Raw genomic sequence first — 20,908 nt, 5'->3', positions numbered from 1 at the left:
TGGGTGAACAAAGATCTAAATCGAAAATCCGGCTCGATCGTTTGTGCACAATGTATTCCAGACTATTAGTGTGAATTTTCATGACCATCCGACCATAACCCGAGGAGGAGTAGCATTTGGCGCGAAGGCACCTCCAGCTCTCGCATATTATCGATTTTTGCACTAATTGGCCTTTGACCTTTGACCCCTGACCTAAGCGAAATTGGTCAATATATCCTGAGGCAAAGTTGTAGTACTCATTGAGTACCATGAACCTGCAAAGTTTCATTCGTATCGATGCACTCACCTGGTCGCTAGGGGGCCTTCAATTTTCGCCAATTTTCGCGCATACCCTAATTGACGGGGGCGCTGCAGGTAAGGAGTTCCATATATCACAAAATCGGAATATATTTGATAGAGCATCACCTGAAGATCATTCGTGCGAAATTTCATAACTCTACGTGGGATAATGGCTTTCGGAATTGATTTCGCGTGAACGGTACCGATTTTGAAGGTTTTTCGGTTGTTGCTAGGGAACCAAAGCGTCCCGAGCAAACATCACAATTTCCAAAGCACTAGGTCATAAGATGTACCTACTACCCGAGTTTGGTCAAAATCCGCCCACATTTACTACCAATTATGCTGAAGACAAACGAACAGACAGAATTACTGACAATAATGTTCACCTATTTCAGCAACCCAATAGACAACACCATCATATTTGCACCTGGGAATAGGACCTGTTCAGCCAGGAGCTACATGAGGGCCTCACTGTGGATAGGTGTTGGTGGAGCTACAGAAAGATGGCACCAGGCCCTCATGCAATGTCAGCCACTCGGCAAAGAGTAGCTCGCAAATTAATTGACATTAATTGCTCAAATAAGTGTCATACTTCACTGCCGTCAAAGCTTTGGCTGCACCTGGGCTGTGGTGCAGGTGTGCATTGAATCCTTTACAGTGCTGCCCCTATCGTCACCATGAGGGTTACTCGCATTAACGTTTGTGCGGTGCGAGTGTGCATTGAACTCTTTTTCGGGCTACTGCATTCTTCCTGCGCCTTGTAGCCGGTTATTTAAAAAACATAAAGTTGTGTCAATTAATTTACCTTGTGGTCACCAGCGTTCCTGCAGCTCCAGGTTCCACCTGGCATGCAAGGAGAGTCAGGGTGGGAGAATGTTCACCGCTAAATGAAGCTGGTGGGAAAGGCTGGTGAATGTGGGTTGTGAGCTACGTGTGCCTGCACGTCAAGAAAGAACTGTGGGTCCCACCCATCTCTTCTTTGGCAAAGCGGAACAAGCAAAACAAACACTCTTAAATTCTCACTGTCCAGGTGCCTGGTTTACTATAGTCGTTTCACTTCCAAATGATTTGTATGCTCATTGATGCAAGACCCAATCTGTGAAGCACCAGGGCCCAGAATCAAAAGCAAACTTGACAGCTACAAGGCGAGTACCCCCACCTACGATCTATTCCATCAGCCCCAGCAGACAGATAATACTTACAAAGGCGACTTGAGGCAAACCAATCGAGTGATGTGCGTTCACTCCAGCGGAAAGTGTGTGAATCATGCCAAACCCACATTCTGGAATTCCCACTAACTCGCAAGCCACAATCGGCACTGGCTTACAACTTACAAGTATTTTACATTCATTCAAGCCACAACAATACTCGTCACAGCCTCGCCCACACGCCCATGTCCCCAAGTATTCATTGCGGCTTTACTTACGATCAGTTAGTTACTCGTCTGGATTTTTACTTCACAACACGCAAGACGCTGTTGGCGAGTTTTCTTTCATTTCGCGGACCCAAGAATCGCCAATAAAGGAGAGAGAGGGGATCCATCGCACGCAGCAGGTACCTTTGTATACTCTCAACAGTTTATGACTTTTTTTCAGTGTTCTTTGTGTGAGCTTCACTTTCCTTGCGTTTCGGGTCGATTCGATGAAGGGCATTCGATCAGTTTTCTGAACGAGATAATCACAGTAGTCAAAGAAATGTGGTTTATTTCGTTTTTTTCTCAAAACACGACTCTAATTGGGTAAAAAAAAAATATTGCTAATTATATATCGATAAATATTGAAAGCGATGGCAGAATGTGCACACTCGTCTTGAAGCTATCTAGCCTGGGTTCGAATGCTGACCCAGCTATAAACTGCCATCCCTGTGTTCTAATCACTGGTAGGATGATTCCTAAATTTGTGTTCCATCCCTCGGATGGGCTTTAAGCTGGACATCTTGGTTAAGTTTGTGGACGCGAAGAGTAGACGAGCTATCGCTGGTACCCTGAGCAAATTCCAAATTCCTGAAGCCACCAATTACAGCCCTTACCATGAAACCGCTTGGGCAGCACCGACCCTCTGAAACAGGGCATGGTGCATCACAATCAGAACAGATTGAATTAGAAACGTCGCCGAGGCGTGTTTTGGACCCCGATCGAGAAAAGAACGCACTCTTCCCGACGGGATCATTCCCTCAGAATTTCACACAAGTTAAAAAGAATTGGCATCTCTTGTCTGACTTGTAATACCCCCAAGCTCCCATCAGGAGCACCGCTATTCCATACATGTTTCTTATTCGGATGAAGCACACTCCATTACACATGCACACAATGCACACAACGCACACTCTGATCCTTTAGTCACAGAAGATGATGATTGTGAGCATCTCTTTTTCAATAACTTTTTGAACGACCCTCATAGCTAAAGCTCAGAATGAGTGAGTTTGGGCATGTTTCGAGAAAACTAAAAAATATCACCCAATATTCCACGCGGAGTTTACAAGTGTGATTTTCATGATTTGTCAGCATAAACAGTGCAATCAAAATGTTGCGATAAAACAGCACCAGGTCCTCTTCATGGATACCTGCACTTCTATCGAATTAAATAGCAAAGCACAAAATGGCTGTTTTCAGTTCATTTCAGTGGACGTCACAAACTTTATGCACCATGGTTCTTCGTCAAAGTGCCTGGCTGTCTGTCTGTCCTCTCTGCAAACGTCAATTTATGATCGAGGAACTATTTAATTTCATTTGAACATTATATTTTGAGCATTAATAGGAAAACCAAGTTGTAGTTTAACAGAAGTTTAGCTCTGAATTTGTCCCAATTGTGCATATGCAAAGAGGAGTGAGATAAATTTTTAACTCTGTCTGCCTGTTTGTCAGTTCAATAAAATTCAAAATAATTCCAAACACGAAACTTAGTATTTTTAGGGACGTCATAAAGGACACAAACACCAGGTACGAATAAATAATATGAAAGAGACAATGTAACAAGATGGGCACTCGGGAGAGCGCATACCTCTGCAAGGCTGATTAATTTAGGTTTTGTATCCCACTGAGAGGCTGGATCTGGATTCGGACCTGAACTATAATTTAATCGGTTCGTTCTTGTCACCTAACCAACTCACCCACCAAGTTTCGTCAGAATCTGTCCACAACTCTTTTTGGATATCATGCTATATATCATTTTAGCTCTGTCACTAAGCAAGGGAAAATCACTTCGAAAATTCATGGATAATCCTTCACCAAAATATAATTATTTCATCCATGTCACATACCCAAAGCTCTCCACCAAATTTCATCCAAATCCATCCACTACTTTTTGAGATATTTTGTTCACAAACAGACAGACAGAGGTGAAAACATAACCCCCATCCACCTCTGGTGGTGGAGGTAATAAGGTGGTGTGTTAAATAAAAAGATGTTAAACAGACAGACACTAAATTGTGTGTTTTAGTATGACTAAATGGTTTACTTGAACAGTGCAGAACACAAATCAACTTTTTGGCACTTTCAAAACCCTCCCATTTATTGGTACTTGGACAAAATATTGCGGTATTTTACTTCACCATGACCAATCAAATCTGCCACTCACAGACTCTGCCCATGTCCTTGTTTCTCAGGGCTGCACAGGGTAAGGTGTTCTCTGAACTCCTTAGTTATTGAAAGTCATTAATTGTTATAAATCATTGATCAGTTTTTTAAAGATTCAGTTCCCAAAAAAATTACCAATTAAGCAATTGATTTGCTCTGTCGATTGTACGGGTTTATGATCGAGGAACTATTGTACTTAATTTCAATTGAATTTTATGTTTTGAACACTGTTTTTTTTTTTTAAACAAATCAGAACATGAAGCTGCAGTTTAGCAGTACTTTGGCTATGAATTTAGAAAATTGTACGAAACTAGTCCCCACCGCACGTGTTCAAAGAGGAGTAAGGTTAAAAAAAATTACTCTGTCTACCTGCCTGTCAGTCAAACAAAAATTTAAAATCATTCCAAGTAGGAAAATTACTGTTTTTAAGGGATGTCATAAAGGACACAAACAACAGGCATGGAGAACTAATGTAACGTGTTTAATAAGGTGGTGTAAAAGATGCTGCATTAATGGTAGTAGTGGACTTCTGACTTGATAGTGTGTTTTTTGTTTTTTTTCTACAGCCTTTAAAACTTTTATTTTATTTAAATTGAATTATATATTTGTTCAGTGAAGAACACAAATTGCCTTGTCACATCCAAAAACCTCCAGTTTAGCATTACTTGAGAAATATTATCCGCCATCTCGACAAATCAAATTTGCCACTTACGTGCTCTGAGGGTGGAGGAAAAGCAGGATTTTTCTTCTTCATCTTCTTCTGATAAATTGTTTCCAATAAATTACCATGTCCTTTTTCTCAAGACTTTCTCAATTGAGAAAATGCTGCATTTGTTCTTTTATTTGATAGTTTAAAAAAAATCATTTATTTTATCATTATTTTAATTGAGAAAATAAGCCTGGTGTTGGCTTAGTGGTTAGGATGGTGGCTTGGGATCCCAGGGTCCTGAGTTCAAGCCCCGTTGGCTGCTGAATTAACACCAGGGGGTTGATTCAGCCTGTCATCCTTCCGAGGTCGGCGAAATGAGTGCCAGTGTACTGGTCCCGGTGTATGCCCCGGTTAGAATAGGTGTACCATATCCCTGTGTGTCGTAAGAGGCGACCAGGGTTGGCGTCAGGAAGGGCATCCGGCCATAAAACATTGCCTCAAGAAAAAAGCCAAACTCCTGCACAGCAGGGAAAAATGGCTGTAAAAACGGTCATTTTATTATTAATTGAGAAAATGATATGATGTCAAATAGGGTAGGCAGGGAGGGGAAATAAAAGAGGAAGCAGGAGTGTTATATGAGCAGCGAGTGTGGAATGAAAAGGAGGTATGCAACATACATGGTATTGGGGTTAAGGGGAGGATCAAATATTTATTTGCATGATTCAGTGTCACTGAATCCTGTGATTGCGTGCAACACACTGGTTTGTGGAGTATCGACAAAGGCATGAATATTCGATTAAAATGTGTATTATGAAATGTATCCCCAAATGATGAAAAAATGAATTTAATCGCTTGCAATTGCATCACCAAGCTGAGAGTATGGGTTATAGTATTGTAACATTTGTGGGGGGCAGATGGAGGAATCCCATAGTGAAGATAGGATTGTATAATACAGCATGGACCGTGGACGGGTAGGAGACATCTCGGTAGGCTTTTGTGTGCTTCTGATATGTTCTACCCACTTCAAGAGATAGGAGCGAGGAACCAAGAGTTTTGTAAATATATGAATCGTGTTTAAGGGGTGTAGAACATTAAGGGGGTGTAGAACGGGCATTTAAGGGGTGTAGAACGGGTAAGTTAGCTGCGGCTCGCTTCCCACAACCCCTCCTAATTTATTTAATAGGCTAATTAGGTGTGAGTCGGTAAGTGGTAAGGTTGGAATGGTAGCGCCTGCATTGAATCTTGCAGGAGCTCGGTTCCAGGGGTGGAGGGAGGGGTTCTGTGTTACGTTTGTGTGGGTAGATGGAGGAATCCCATAGTGAAGGTGGGATTGTATAGTATCGCATGGACTGTGGATGGGTAGGAGACATCTTAATGTAATTTAAGTGGGGAAAACTGTGAGCTTAAGATTTGTTTATGTGTCATCACATGGGGGGATGGGTGGTGTTGTGTTAACAAAGTAGGGTCGAAGGCTAGTTTCTCCAAGTATATGATTACCTTCTGTGACATTTTCCTACATTTTTACATTTACAAGTCTGGCCATAAAAACAACTTTGTACAACAACACCAACAACACCAACAACACCAACAACAATAACCAACCCAACTGCTGATAGAACCCCAACATTCCCGAGCAAACTAAACACCGCCTCCCAGGAATCATATCCGGTAGACCATGCCCCCAAGGTTCATGATTGGTTGCGGTGACATCAGGCAGAAGGCTCCAGTGAGAAACAGCGGTTGGAGCAAACGAGTCTGTCTCTTGGGATTTTTTGATCAAGGAGGAAGGTTGGCCTTTTGGTGCACTTTCAAGCAAGAGGAGGAGGAGCTGCTTTTGTCTTTTGCATGGACAAGAAAACTGCATGCTTTTCGTTGTTCGTGCTGGTACGATTTTGCTTGTGTACTTGAACAGGATGCCAGCCATTGTCTGTTCAGCTGGGTCGTGGAGTTTGTGCGCTTTGGAGGAGAGGGAGGGAAAAAGAAGAGCGTGTCTCTTGGCTCTTTCTCAGCGGTCTCTTGTTGTATGATTGAGGAGGAAGGCGACTCCATTTGATATGTGTGGACCTGGTACTGAGAGCGGTGTTGGCAGTTTTGATCGTGGGGAGAAGGTGTGGCGGCAGTTTGTGGGGCTCTTGGCATTTCGGACGGAGTGGAGAGCAAAAGACGACTGCCTACACAAATCACCTCACATATGTGGCACTGTGGTGAGCGACTCCATGTCATCTTGTGTGCTTCCTGCATGGTGACTTCGAGGTTCGACGACCACCAGGCTCCTAAAGGCCATTTCTGGATGCAAAGCTGAGCGCTGGCGTAAAGGGGGATTTTCTTTTATTTTATCTTTCCCCTTGTCTGCTTTTGTGACTAAGTGGAGTCGTCCCAAATTAAGATTCAGTTTTAACTCACCTTTCTTTTTCACCTCTTTGATAAATTTTCATTCAACCATTATTGTTGAATTTCTTTGTGTTCCTTTATTCATTGTGGGTTCGAGAATAAACCCATGTGCTTCTGTTCAGGTCAGCGCCTTCACTGCTTTCCATCCCACGCGCATCATAACCGCATATAATTTTGGCTGCTCGCCTCGGAGTTAAGACCGTCTGATTATTCGTCCAAGGCTGGCTGGTGTTCATCGGCTGTGGACACGGCCCTATATATTTTGCAACTATGAAAGAAGGTAGCTTGTTAAGTAGCTCGAGATGAATCATTCCAAAAACATTTCAAACATTTAGAGGTCAGATTGGACTTGATTGGATTTGAGAGAGAAGCTACATTGATATTAGAACTGAGAATTGCATAAGTCATTTTGGAATTGGCAATTTTGTTTTAATCATTTGAATTATGAATTCCATTGAAGTCAGACTGGAATTGGAAATGGTTTAAAGTCACTTGGAATCTGTAATAGTGTTAAAGTCAAATTGGAAATGGGAATTGTGCTTAAGACATTGCGATTTGGAATTGCATTAGAGCCATTGGGATTGAGAATTGGTTATAGCAAATGGGATTAGGAATTATGTAAAGGTCTTGGGATTGGGAATTTCCTTAGGGTGGATTGAGAATTGAAAACTTCATTAATGTTCCAGATTTTTTTTTTCGACTGATCTAACGACTTCCTTATACACTTTGGATGTGTCTGTACAGGATTCATAAGTTGTGTTTTTATACTATCATCTTTTAAATTTCCTTTATTATAAAAGACAACAGGCATATATCACAATCTTTGGCAGGTTGTTCACGTGTTTGTATTTCGATTTGCACACCTTGTACACATCATCTCATGATTTTGCTGAATCTGTCTGATTAAAAAAACTATACAGGATGTCCACAAAGTCTTGTTCCAGTTTAAAAATTTTTATTACAATCAAACCAAAAGAGATGCAATGATTTTTTTCATTTTGTCATAGAATTCAGAATTCACAAAGTTTCTTGTGTTCTTCAGTACACCTTAACATGTGCACCATTAGTGGCATGTGGCACATCCAAACGATAATCCACTTCAATCCATCCACATGTTGGCCAACATATCCTGCATCACACTGCTGATGCAATTGGTTAGTCTTGCATGAAGTGTTTCAATATCAGAAACAGAGCTTTGGAAAACATAATCCTTGACATACCCCCACAAGAAGAAGCCTAAGGGTGTCACGTCAGGAGAACTTCTCGTTAAGGAAGTCTCGCATCTACCAGGGAAGTTCTCATTAAGGAAGTCTCGCACTAACAAACTCCAGTGTGGAGGTGCACCATCTTGCTGAAAAAGAACAAATAGCTCCAGTTCTTCCAAACTGGGCACAACGTAATTTTCCAGCATGTCAAGACACACAATTTCCATAACATTCCGCTCAGCAAAGAAAACTGGGCCGATCACCCTATTGTGCAATAGTTTTCAGACCCACATATTCACACATTATGGCAATTATCCTATTCTGACATAGGAAAGGAGATGGTATCACCACATCTCACAGCACTCTCAGTCCCAGAGTATAGTTCAAACATAAGATTGATCAGTTTTGGTGGTACCCCACAAAGACTAAGAATCCTCCAGAGGACATCCCGATTCAATGAATCAAACACTTCACAGAGATCAACATCGGCTGCAAGCAGCTCCTGCCGAAACTCTCGTCTGCGTTCGGTGAGGACCCGAAGAGCAGGATACGGTCAATCCTTGACCTCTTTGGTGTAAAGCCTGACTGCTCTGGGTGCTGGTGCTCAAACAGATGGTGGCAAACGCCATCAAGAATCATCCGAGCAAAGACCTTGCCCGGCACTGAGAGCAGCGTCACGCCTTGAAGCTGACCGTGAACGACATGCAACAGCCAGAGCAACAGAAAAATTGCGAAAAAGACAATCTCCTCAGAAAAAGCCTTTTGTCTTAAACTTTATTTTATTTAAATTGGGGAAATAATGTGAAATTTATCCCGGGTAATGCCGGGTACCTCAGCTATTCTAATATGTAAAGCCCATTCTAACCACTGACTCACTGATTTACTCGCTCACTCACTGACTGATATTAAAGATCGGTACCTTCCAGGTGATGGAGAAAGTTGAAATTTTGCTTGCCAATGGATATTGAAGCCGGTACACCAGGAAAAAAATCACTGAACCGTCGGAAAGCATCCATAAATGAAAATATAAATAAATGAAAAAATACAGGTGAGCGACCCGAGGCAATGGGTAGCACGGTAATTTTGTGTGCCGATGGAAATCGAAGCTGATACACCAGGAAAAATCACAGATCTGTCGGAAAGCATCCCTAAATTAAAATATAAATAAATGTCAAAAAAAAATTAAAAATAAATAAATGAAAAATCAAATGCTGGTGAATGTCCCAAGACGATGGGGAAGCATGGTTCGTTATTGCTGAACATGTGTAAGCGCACCCCGCTAGTAAGTTATACATTTCATTTTAACGTACATAATAAATATACAAGTAAATTCATAAATTCTCCTCTCCCATTCCACATTGAATGTTTGGTTCCACATGTAAACCATTTAAACAAAAGCTCAGATTACTGACCAGTCTCATGTACGTATGTTCAAGGAGGTACACTCGATACAACATGAGAAGTGAATACAGTCCCTGTGTTCTAATCACTGGTAGGATGATTCCTAAATTTGTGTTCCATCCCTCGGATGGGCTTTAAGCTGGACATCTTGGTTAAGTTTGTGGACGCGAAGAGTAGACGAGCTATCGCTGGTACCCTGAGCAAATTCCAAATTCCTGAAGCCACCAATTACAGCCCTTACCATGAAACCGCTTGGGCAGCACCGACCCTCTGAAACAGGGCATGGTGCATCACAATCAGAACAGATTGAATTAGAAACGTCGCCGAGGCGTGTTTTGGACCCCGATCGAGAAAAGAATGCACTCTTCCCGACGGGATCATTCCCTCAGAATTTCACACAAGTTAAAAAGAATTGGCATCTCTTGTCTGACTTGTAATACCCCCAAGCTCCCATCAGGAGCACCGCTATTCCATACATGTTTCTTATTCGGATGAAGCACACTCCATTACACATGCACACAATGCACACAACGCACACTCTGATCCTTTAGTCACAGAAGATGATGATTGTGAGCATCTCTTTTTCAATAACTTTTTGAACGACCCTCATAGCTAAAGCTCAGAATGAGTGAGTTTGGGCATGTTTCGAGAAAACTAAAAATATCACCCAATATTCCACGCGGAGTTTACAAGTGTGATTTTCATGATTTGTCAGCATAAACAGTGCAATCAAAATGTTGCGATAAAACAGCACCAGGTCCTCTTCATGGATACCTGCACTTCTATCGAATTAAATAGCAAAGCACAAAATGGCTGTTTTCAGTTCATTTTAGTGGACGTCACAAACTTTATGCACCATGGTTCTTCGTCAAAGTGCCTGGCTGTCTGTCTGTCCTCTCTGCAAACGTCAATTTATGATCGAGGAACTATTTAATTTCATTTGAACATTATATTTTGAGCATTAATAGGAAAACCAAGTTGTAGTTTAACAGAAGTTTAGCTCTGAATTTGTCCCAATTGTGCATATGCAAAGAGGAGTGAGATAAATTTTTAACTCTGTCTGCCTGTTTGTCAGTTCAATAAAATTCAAAATAATTCCAAACACGAAACTTAGTATTTTTAGGGACGTCATAAAGGACACAAACACCAGGTACGAATAAATAATATGAAAGAGACAATGTAACAAGATGGGCACTCGGGAGAGCGCATACCTCTGCAAGGCTGATTAATTTAGGTTTTGTATCCCACTGAGAGGCTGGATCTGGATTCGGACCTGAACTATAATTTAATCGGTTCGTTCTTGTCACCTAACCAACTCACCCACCAAGTTTCGTCAGAATCTGTCCACAACTCTTTTTGGATATCATGCTATATATCATTTTAGCTCTGTCACTAAGCAAGGGAAAATCACTTCGAAAATTCATGGATAATCCTTCACCAAAATATAATTATTTCATCCATGTCACATACCCAAAGCTCTCCACCAAATTTCATCCAAATCCATCCACTACTTTTTGAGATATTTTGTTCACAAACAGACAGACAGAGGTGAAAACATAACCCCATCCACCTCTGGTGGTGGAGGTAATAAGGTGGTGTGTTAAATAAAAAGATGTTAAACAGACAGACACTAAATTGTGTGTTTTAGTATGACTAAATGGTTTACTTGAACAGTGCAGAACACAAATCAACTTTTTGGCACTTTCAAAACCCTCCCATTTATTGGTACTTGGACAAAATATTGCGGTATTTTACTTCACCATGACCAATCAAATCTGCCACTCACAGACTCTGCCCATGTCCTTGTTTCTCAGGGCTGCACAGGGTAAGGTGTTCTCTGAACTCCTTAGTTATTGAAAGTCATTAATTGTTATAAATCATTGATCAGTTTTTTAAAGATTCAGTTCCCAAAAAAATTACCAATTAAGCAATTGATTTGCTCTGTCGATTGTACGGGTTTATGATCGAGGAACTATTGTACTTAATTTCAATTGAATTTTATGTTTTGAACACTGTTTTTTTTTTTTAAACAAATCAGAACATGAAGCTGCAGTTTAGCAGTACTTTGGCTATGAATTTAGAAAATTGTACGAAACTAGTCCCCACCGCACGTGTTCAAAGAGGAGTAAGGTTAAAAAAAATTACTCTGTCTACCTGCCTGTCAGTCAAACAAAAATTTAAAATCATTCCAAGTAGGAAAATTACTGTTTTTAAGGGATGTCATAAAGGACACAAACAACAGGCATGGAGAACTAATGTAACGTGTTTAATAAGGTGGTGTAAAAGATGCTGCATTAATGGTAGTAGTGGACTTCTGACTTGATAGTGTGTTTTTTGTTTTTTTTCTACAGCCTTTAAAACTTTTATTTTATTTAAATTGAATTATATATTTGTTCAGTGAAGAACACAAATTGCCTTGTCACATCCAAAAACCTCCAGTTTAGCATTACTTGAGAAATATTATCCGCCATCTCGACAAATCACATTTGCCACTTACGTGCTCTGAGGGTGGAGGAAAAGCAGGATTTTTCTTCTTCATCTTCTTCTGATAAATTGTTTCCAATAAATTACCATGTCCTTTTTCTCAAGACTTTCTCAATTGAGAAAATGCTGCATTTGTTCTTTTATTTGATAGTTTAAAAAAAATCATTTATTTTATCATTATTTTAATTGAGAAAATAAGCCTGGTGTTGGCTTAGTGGTTAGGATGGTGGCTTGGGATCCCAGGGTCCTGAGTTCAAGCCCCGTTGGCTGCTGAATTAACACCAGGGGGTTGATTCAGCCTGTCATCCTTCCGAGGTCGGCGAAATGAGTGCCAGTGTACTGGTCCCGGTGTATGCCCCGGTTAGAATAGGTGTACCATATCCCTGTGTGTCGTAAGAGGCGACCAGGGTTGGCGTCAGGAAGGGCATCCGGCCATAAAACATTGCCTCAAGAAAAAAGCCAAACTCCTGCACAGCAGGGAAAAATGGCTGTAAAAACGGTCATTTTATTATTAATTGAGAAAATGATATGATGTCAAATAGGGTAGGCAGGGAGGGGAAATAAAAGAGGAAGCAGGAGTGTTATATGAGCAGCGAGTGTGGAATGAAAAGGAGGTATGCAACATACATGGTATTGGGGTTAAGGGGAGGATCAAATATTTATTTGCATGATTCAGTGTCACTGAATCCTGTGATTGCGTGCAACACACTGGTTTGTGGAGTATCGACAAAGGCATGAATATTCGATTAAAATGTGTATTATGAAATGTATCCCCAAATGATGAAAAAATGAATTTAATCGCTTGCAATTGCATCACCAAGCTGAGAGTATGGGTTATAGTATTGTAACATTTGTGGGGGGCAGATGGAGGAATCCCATAGTGAAGATAGGATTGTATAATACAGCATGGACCGTGGACGGGTAGGAGACATCTCGGTAGGCTTTTGTGTGCTTCTGATATGTTCTACCCACTTCAAGAGATAGGAGCGAGGAACCAAGAGTTTTGTAAATATATGAATCGTGTTTAAGGGGTGTAGAACATTAAGGGGGTGTAGAACGGGCATTTAAGGGGTGTAGAACGGGTAAGTTAGCTGCGGCTCGCTTCCCACAACCCCTCCTAATTTATTTAATAGGCTAATTAGGTGTGAGTCGGTAAGTGGTAAGGTTGGAATGGTAGCGCCTGCATTGAATCTTGCAGGAGCTCGGTTCCAGGGGTGGAGGGAGGGGGTTCTGTGTTACGTTTGTGTGGGTAGATGGAGGAATCCCATAGTGAAGGTGGGATTGTATAGTATCGCATGGACTGTGGATGGGTAGGAGACATCTTAATGTAATTTAAGTGGGGAAAACTGTGAGCTTAAGATTTGTTTATGTGTCATCACATGGGGGGATGGGTGGTGTTGTGTTAACAAAGTAGGGTCGAAGGCTAGTTTCTCCAAGTATATGATTACCTTCTGTGACATTTTCCTACATTTTTACATTTACAAGTCTGGCCATAAAAAAACAACTTTGTACAACAACACCAACAACACCAACAACACCAACAACAATAACCAACCCAACTGCTGATAGAACCCCAACATTCCCGAGCAAACTAAACACCGCCTCCCAGGAATCATATCCGGTAGACCATGCCCCCAAGGTTCATGATTGGTTGCGGTGACATCAGGCAGAAGGCTCCAGTGAGAAACAGCGGTTGGAGCAAACGAGTCTGTCTCTTGGGATTTTTTGATCAAGGAGGAAGGTTGGCCTTTTGGTGCACTTTCAAGCAAGAGGAGGAGGAGCTGCTTTTGTCTTTTGCATGGACAAGAAAACTGCATGCTTTTCGTTGTTCGTGCTGGTACGATTTTGCTCGTGTACTTGAACAGGATGCCAGCCATTGTCTGTTCAGCTGGGTCGTGGAGTTTGTGCGCTTTGGAGGAGAGGGAGGGAAAAAGAAGAGCGCGTCTCTTGGCTCTTTCTCAGCGGTCTCTTGTTGTATGATTGAGGAGGAAGGTGACTCCATTTGATATGTGTGGACCTGGTACTGAGAGCGGTGTTGGCAGTTTTGATCGTGGGGAGAAGGTGTGGCGGCAGTTTGTGGGGCTCTTGGCATTTCGGACGGAGTGGAGAGCAAAAGACGACTGCCTACACAAATCACCTCACATATGTGGCACTGTGGTGAGCGACTCCATGTCATCTTGTGTGCTTCCTGCATGGTGACTTCGAGGTTCGACGACCACCAGGCTCCTAAAGGCCATTTCTGGATGCAAAGCTGAGCGCTGGCGTAAAGGGGGATTTTCTTTTATTTTATCTTTCCCCTTGTCTGCTTTTGTGACTGAGTGGAGTCGTCCCAAATTAAGATTCAGTTTTAACTCACCTTTCTTTTTCACCTCTTTGATAAATTTTCATTCAACCATTATTGTTGAATTTATTTGTGTTCCTTTATTCATTGTGGGTTCGAGAATAAACCCATGTGCTTCTGTTCAGGTCAGCGCTTTCACTGCTTTCCATCCCACGCGCATCATAACCGCATATAATTTTGGCTGCTCGCCTCGGAGTTAAGACCGTCTGATTATTCGTCCAAGGCTGGCTGGTGTTCATCGGCTGTGGACACGGCCCTATATATTTTGCAACTATGAAAGAAGGTAGCTTGTTAAGTAGCTCGAGATGAATCATTCCAAAAACATTTCAAACATTTAGAGATCAGATTGGACTTGATTGGATTTGAGAGAGAAGCTACATTGATATTAGAACTGAGAATTGCATAAGTCATTTTGGAATTGGCAATTTTGTTTTAATCATTTGAATTATGAATTCCATTGAAGTCAGACTGGAATTGGAAATGGTTTAAAGTCACTTGGAATCTGTAATAGTGTTAAAGTCAAATTGGAAATGGGAATTGTGCTTAAGACATTGGGATTTGGAATTGCATTAGAGCCATTGGGATTGAGAATTGGTTATAGCAAATGGGATTAGGAATTATGTAAAGGTCTTGGGATTGGGAATTTCCTTAGGGTGGATTGAGAATTGAAAACTTCATTAATGTTCCAGATTTTTTTTTTCGACTGATCTAACGACTTCCTTATACACTTTGGATGTGTCTGTACAGGATTCATAAGTTGTGTTTTTATACTATCATCTTTTAAATTTCCTTTATTATAAAAGACAACAGGCATATATCACAATCTTTGGCAGGTTGTTCACGTGTTTGTATTTCGATTTGCACACCTTGTACACATCATCTCATGATTTTGCTGAATCTGTCTGATTAAAAAAACTATACAGGATGTCCACAAAGTCTTGTTCCAGTTTAAAAATTTTTATTACAATCAAACCAAAAGAGATGCAATGATTTTTTTCATTTTGTCATAGAATTCAGAATTCACAAAGTTTCTTGTGTTCTTCAGTACACCTTAACATGTGCACCATTAGTGGCATGTGGCACATCCAAACGATAATCCACTTCAATCCATCCACATGTTGGCCAACATATCCTGCATCACACTGCTGATGCAATTGGTTAGTCTTGCATGAAGTGTTTCAATATCAGAAACAGAGCTTTGGAAAACATAATCCTTGACATACCCCCACAAGAAGAAGCCTAAGGGTGTCACGTCAGGAGAACTTCTCGTTAAGGAAGTCTCGCATCTACCAGGGAAGTTCTCATTAAGGAAGTCTCGCACTAACAAACTCCAGTGTGGAGGTGCACCATCTTGCTGAAAAAGAACAAATAGCTCCAGTTCTTCCAAACTGGGCACAACGTAATTTTCCAGCATGTCAAGACACACAATTTCCATAACATTCCGCTCAGCAAAGAAAACTGGGCCGATCACCCTATTGTGCAATAGTTTTCAGACCCACATATTCGCACATTATGGCAATTATCCTATTCTGACATATGAAAGGAGATGGTATCACCACATCTCACAGCACTCTCAGTCCCAGAGTATAGTTCAAACATAAGATCGATCAGTTTTGGTGGTACCCACAAAGACCAATAATCCTCCAGAGGGCATCCCGATTCACTGAATCAAACACTTCACAGAGATCAACATCGGCTGCAAGCAGCTCCTGCTGAAACTCTCGTCTGTGTTCGGTGAGGACCCGAAGAGCAGGATACGGTCAATCGTTGACCTCTTTGGTGTAAAGCCTGACTGCTCTGGGTGCTGGTGCTCAAACAGATGGTGGCAAACGCCATCAAGAATCATCCGAGCAAAGACCTTGCCCGGCACTGAGAGCAGCGTCACGCCTTGAAGCTGACCGTGAACGACATGCAACAGCCAGAGCAACAGAAAAATTGCGAAGAAGACAATCTCCTCAGAAAAAGCCTTTTGTCTTAAACTTTATTTTATTTAAATTGGGGAAATAATGTGAAATTTATCCCGGGTAATGCCGGGTACCTCAGCTATTCTAATATATAAAGCCCATTCTAACCACTGACTCACTGATTTACTCGCTCACTCACTGACTGATATTAAAGATCGGTACCTTCCAGGTGATGGAGAAAGTTGAAATTTTGCTTGCCAATGGATATTGAAGCCGGTACACCGGGAAAAAAAATCACTGAACCGTCGGAAAGCATCCATAAATGAAAATATAAATAAATGAAAAAATACAGGTGAGCGACCCGAGGCAATGGGTAGCACGGTAATTTTGTGTGCCGATGGAAATCGAAGCTGATACACCAGGAAAAATCACAGATCTGTCGGAAAGCATCCCTAAATTAAAATATAAATAAATGTCAAAAAAAAATTAAAAATAAATAAATGAAAAATCAAATGCTGGTGAATGTCCCAAGACGATGGGGAAGCATGGTTCGTTATTGCTGAACATGTGTAAGCGCACCCCGCTAGTAAGTTATACATTTCATTTTAACGTACATAATAAATATACAAGTAAATTCATAAATTCTCCTCTCCCATTCCACATTGAATGTTTGGTTCCACATGTAAACCATTTAAACAAAAGCTCAGATTACTGACCAGTCTCATGTACGTATGTTCAAGGAGGTACACTCGATACAACATGAGAAGTGAATACAGTTTAACAAACTCGTCTAATCATATTTTTTTATAAAGTATTGCTGTGAAGTCTGATCCAAATAATTTTAAAGCAATATATGCATTTGTATATTGTAATCAGTAAAAAATAGTTTTTGTAGATAAAAACATTAGAAAGGAAATAACTTGCACAAAAAACTTTAACATTTTCACGCTCACGCCGGGGGTATCGCTATAGCTCTCTGTTCTTCGAACAGGCGAGCTAAAAATGTATTTTTTGTTGGAACAAAGCAAAATATTTGCATTGGATGAAGTTGACAAATAAAAACTTGAGTTCAACAGCTTTTCAGAACATACATTGCAATTATTACTATATAATTGTATCTCCCTGAATCTTAATTATACGGTTTATAAATTAATGTGGGACTTTAAATGAGTTGAACTAATACTACAGTGACTTGAGACTTGATGAGATTTGCTCTCAAAGATTTGAGACTTACTTGCCCTACTGACATCTCTGAACACCAATCCAACAATTTATAGTCGCATGTTCATTTTCCTTTTCGTCCTTTATCTGTTACCATCTTTTTAGTGTTCCTGCTCTTATAAAGTTTTGGCGAAGTTTATCACAGTCACTTTGGCATCTCACCTCTTCTGTTCTCTCCACCATTTCGCTTTGGATATGTTCCTTCCTTCTCAATAGTGGGATGCATTGATTGCCGATAGGAACGAAGGAAAGGTACTTTTCTCTGGACGTTGCTCACATGTTAATGGTAGCTTTGCCTTCTCGAACAAACTTCTCTTCTCTCCATGTACTGCTGTTTGTACCATGCCTCAAACTACTAAACATGTGATTGTGCACACCCACTCTCGCTCGTTTATTCAACCTCTATTAATGTTTCTTCGTGTATCTTTTCTTATTACTCATTTACATAAACGTCAATCTAACAGTCTTCATTACTTCCACCACCGAAGGTGGACATACGTTATGTTTCCACCCCCCCCCCCCCGTTTGTGTTTGTCTGTCTGTCTGTGAGCTGGATACCTCAAAAGTTTATTGATGGATTCGGACAAAACTTGGTCGACAGGTTGGGTGTGTGACAAGGACCAATTGATTAGATTTTGGTGAAAACACAGATCTGGATACTAGAATTTTAAAAAGTGATTCTTCATCGTTGAGAGATGGGGCTGAAAACGATACATAGCACGATACTTCCAAGAGTTGTGGACATATTCGGAGGAAACTTGGTGGACAAGTTGGGTAGGTGACAAGAACAAGCTGATTCGATTTTAGTTAAGTTGTGATGCAGATCTGACGAGCACGAGCGGTTGCAGATCCGGCAAATCAGTGGGATACAAAATGTAAACTGTTTAGTCTGGTGGAGGTGTGCACTCTACCGTGTGCCATTCTGGTTGCTTCATGTTTAACACTGCTGAATACTTGTGAAATAGAAGATTTGCAAGTATATTCCCTTCCTGAGTATATTTGTCTGTCAGTCGCTTACTTTCAATGTCATTGCAGGCAGGTATGTTTGTTGTACCATGATATATGATCGATTTGTCTGTCTATCTGACAGCGATACATTTCGACGTTACTTTTCCAATCACAACCAAACTTTACAGTGGGACTAAGTGTCACACACACACACACACACACACACACACACACACACACACACACACACACACACACACACACACACACACACACACACACACACACACACACACACACACACACACACACACACACTAGGTTGCAGCGACTTCATTTCCCCCCCTCTCCTCTTCCCCAAGGGGATTAACAAAACTTAACCAACTGGTGGAACTGGTCAAAAGCTATAAGCCTGTTGCTTTTTGAGAAAAAATGTCAAGGTCACAGCAATGTCATGATTCATGGAATACTTTTTTGAGATAACTTGGGCACAGTCATTGTTGAGACTTCTGGTTTGCATTGCGAAATTCTACTGAACCAGCACTTTGAGATATAGTGAGAGTGTGAGATTTGTATATTAATTGTTTACTGGGGAATCCTATAAAATGTATCTTTAAAATTGGACATTGAACTCCCATCTGCTTACAATAGTTGGTGGACATCAGTTTTTTTTCTGTGGTGTTTTCATGTTTATGTCATGGTTTTGCAAGTTTTTTTTTTTTTCCAGCTGTTATGAATTTGGAGAGTTTGATTGTCCTTGCCAAATGACTTTGAGCCATTTCACTACTTTTCATGTTGATTTGCCATCTTGGAGCCAGAAGTTTGCACCAGAAACATTCATTGCATCCATGTGTGCAGATTACTGGCTCTTCATTGAGCAACAAATACATACTGCCGAGAATGTCAATCATCCGACAAACATATCTGCTCTGCTGGAAAAACTGGCGTTCATTTGTCCATTCTCCGGTAAGCCACATTAATTTACATTTGGAATGACCTTTATTACACTTTTACCAACCTCCTTTATGCTTGTACCTCTCTCTGTTATGATTGTACAATGTTCAAATAACCGTTCGTCACACACCAGGCATGTGCTTGTACTACCTTCCATTACAGTTGCATCACCTTCTATTATGCTTGAGTTATACTCTATTTCACTTCATTGGAATGAGATGCCTCATTAAAAATAACAATACAAATTGTCTTCAAGATAAGCTGCTTTAATGATGTTGATAATAATAATAATAACAATAATAATTTTATGACTACAGTACTTTACATACCAAGGGATCAAAAGTCACTGAAAATCCAGTAGATATAAGCAAGTTAGAAAATGCCTTGCAAAATAGGTTTTCTGGCTACTTTTATTAAAGCAAGTATTGATAAACAATAAAAAACAAACTTTTATGAAAAATGTAAAAACATAGACGGACGATGCCTCAAAAAAACAACTAAATAGGGAAGGAATGGCACCACATTACGACGCCACAATACGACACCACAATCCTCTTATAGATTACCATCACGACATCTTTTGACAATTTACACAACAATCCTCTTCCGGTTTAGCATCACGATATCTCTTGATGTTCCATCACAATCCCACAACAAAAAGTAAAATATCAAGGAAAAGTTGTTGAGCATCAAAAAGCTACTGATTTGAGAGGTGTACTTTGAAAAGGCCCAAATATCAAATCACTAAAACCTTATTTTTCTTGTCATGAGGGGATTAAAAAATAGACTTGCTAAAGTAAATAAAAGTATGAATGAGAGTATGAATACCAGGAGAGAGGTCATTCAAATAAACAGGGGCAATTCCATGGAAAATCTCTAAAGAGACAATGAAATAATAAAATAAAAAAAAGTGAAGTAAGAAGATATTTCAAAGCAGTGAATGCTGAGCCAAAAAAACTTGCAACCTAATCATATTTGTGTGGCCAGGAAACTGGTTTAGCAACGATGTTGAGCGAGTTTAAGCGTGTGAAGGTATTTTGAAGAAATCTCGCGATAATGGTGAAAGCAATTTAACCAGACCCAGTGGCATGATGGTGAGAGCATCCACTCTGAGTGTGGAAGGTCAGCGGTTCGAACTTGACCCTGGCCGAGTTGAAACGGACATTAAAAATGGTGCGTTCTGTATCCTTGATGAACTCACAGCATTGAAAAAAGGATAGAGCACCGATAAACAACCACAGGTTGGCAACCATTGTGCAGGATTAATTGGCCTAATGGCCTCAAACTGCATTGAAGTTCCTTGATTGTGTAGGAAGTTATGATGTTCTTACAATGACAGAGTTTACCAGGATGCCACTGTGGAATGAGTGAATGTTTCTGCGTTTTGGGAGGTAATCAAATTTCAGTTCAGCATTGTACTGAAAAAGTGAAAAGCAGATTGGGTGATGGTGTTCATCTGTATGTTTTTAAGGAGGGAGTGATGATTCTTATATCAAATTATTTGCAGAGTGTCAGTGCTGCTGAAGCAGTTACTTAGCCTGGATTATGTTGGGTGGT

At 40.6% G+C, this 20,908-nt stretch overlaps 1 protein-coding gene across 1 annotated transcript in view; it reads left to right on the top strand.

The window, feature by feature from the left end:
- The first annotated feature begins 1,700 nt into the window (after positions 1-1,700).
- Positions 1,701-20,908, top strand: part of LOC147028925 (uncharacterized) — a 245,031-nt gene continuing 225,823 nt past the window's right edge. Inside the window, exons 1-2 of the mRNA XM_085879809.1 lie at positions 1,701-1,833; positions 19,256-19,363. Of these exons, the coding sequence (XP_085735935.1) occupies positions 19,298-19,363 (66 nt within the window). The 5' untranslated portion in view covers positions 1,701-1,833; positions 19,256-19,297. The remainder of the gene's footprint in view (positions 1,834-19,255; positions 19,364-20,908) is intronic.

Source organism: Eptatretus burgeri, chromosome 4 (genome assembly GCF_056783735.1).
Source record: "Eptatretus burgeri isolate ZD-2024b chromosome 4, Ebu_testis_v1, whole genome shotgun sequence".
Taxonomy (NCBI): Eukaryota; Metazoa; Chordata; class Myxini; order Myxiniformes; family Myxinidae; genus Eptatretus; species Eptatretus burgeri.
Note: the sequence above shows the minus strand (reverse complement) of the source record. Positions and strands in the feature narration are given on the sequence as shown.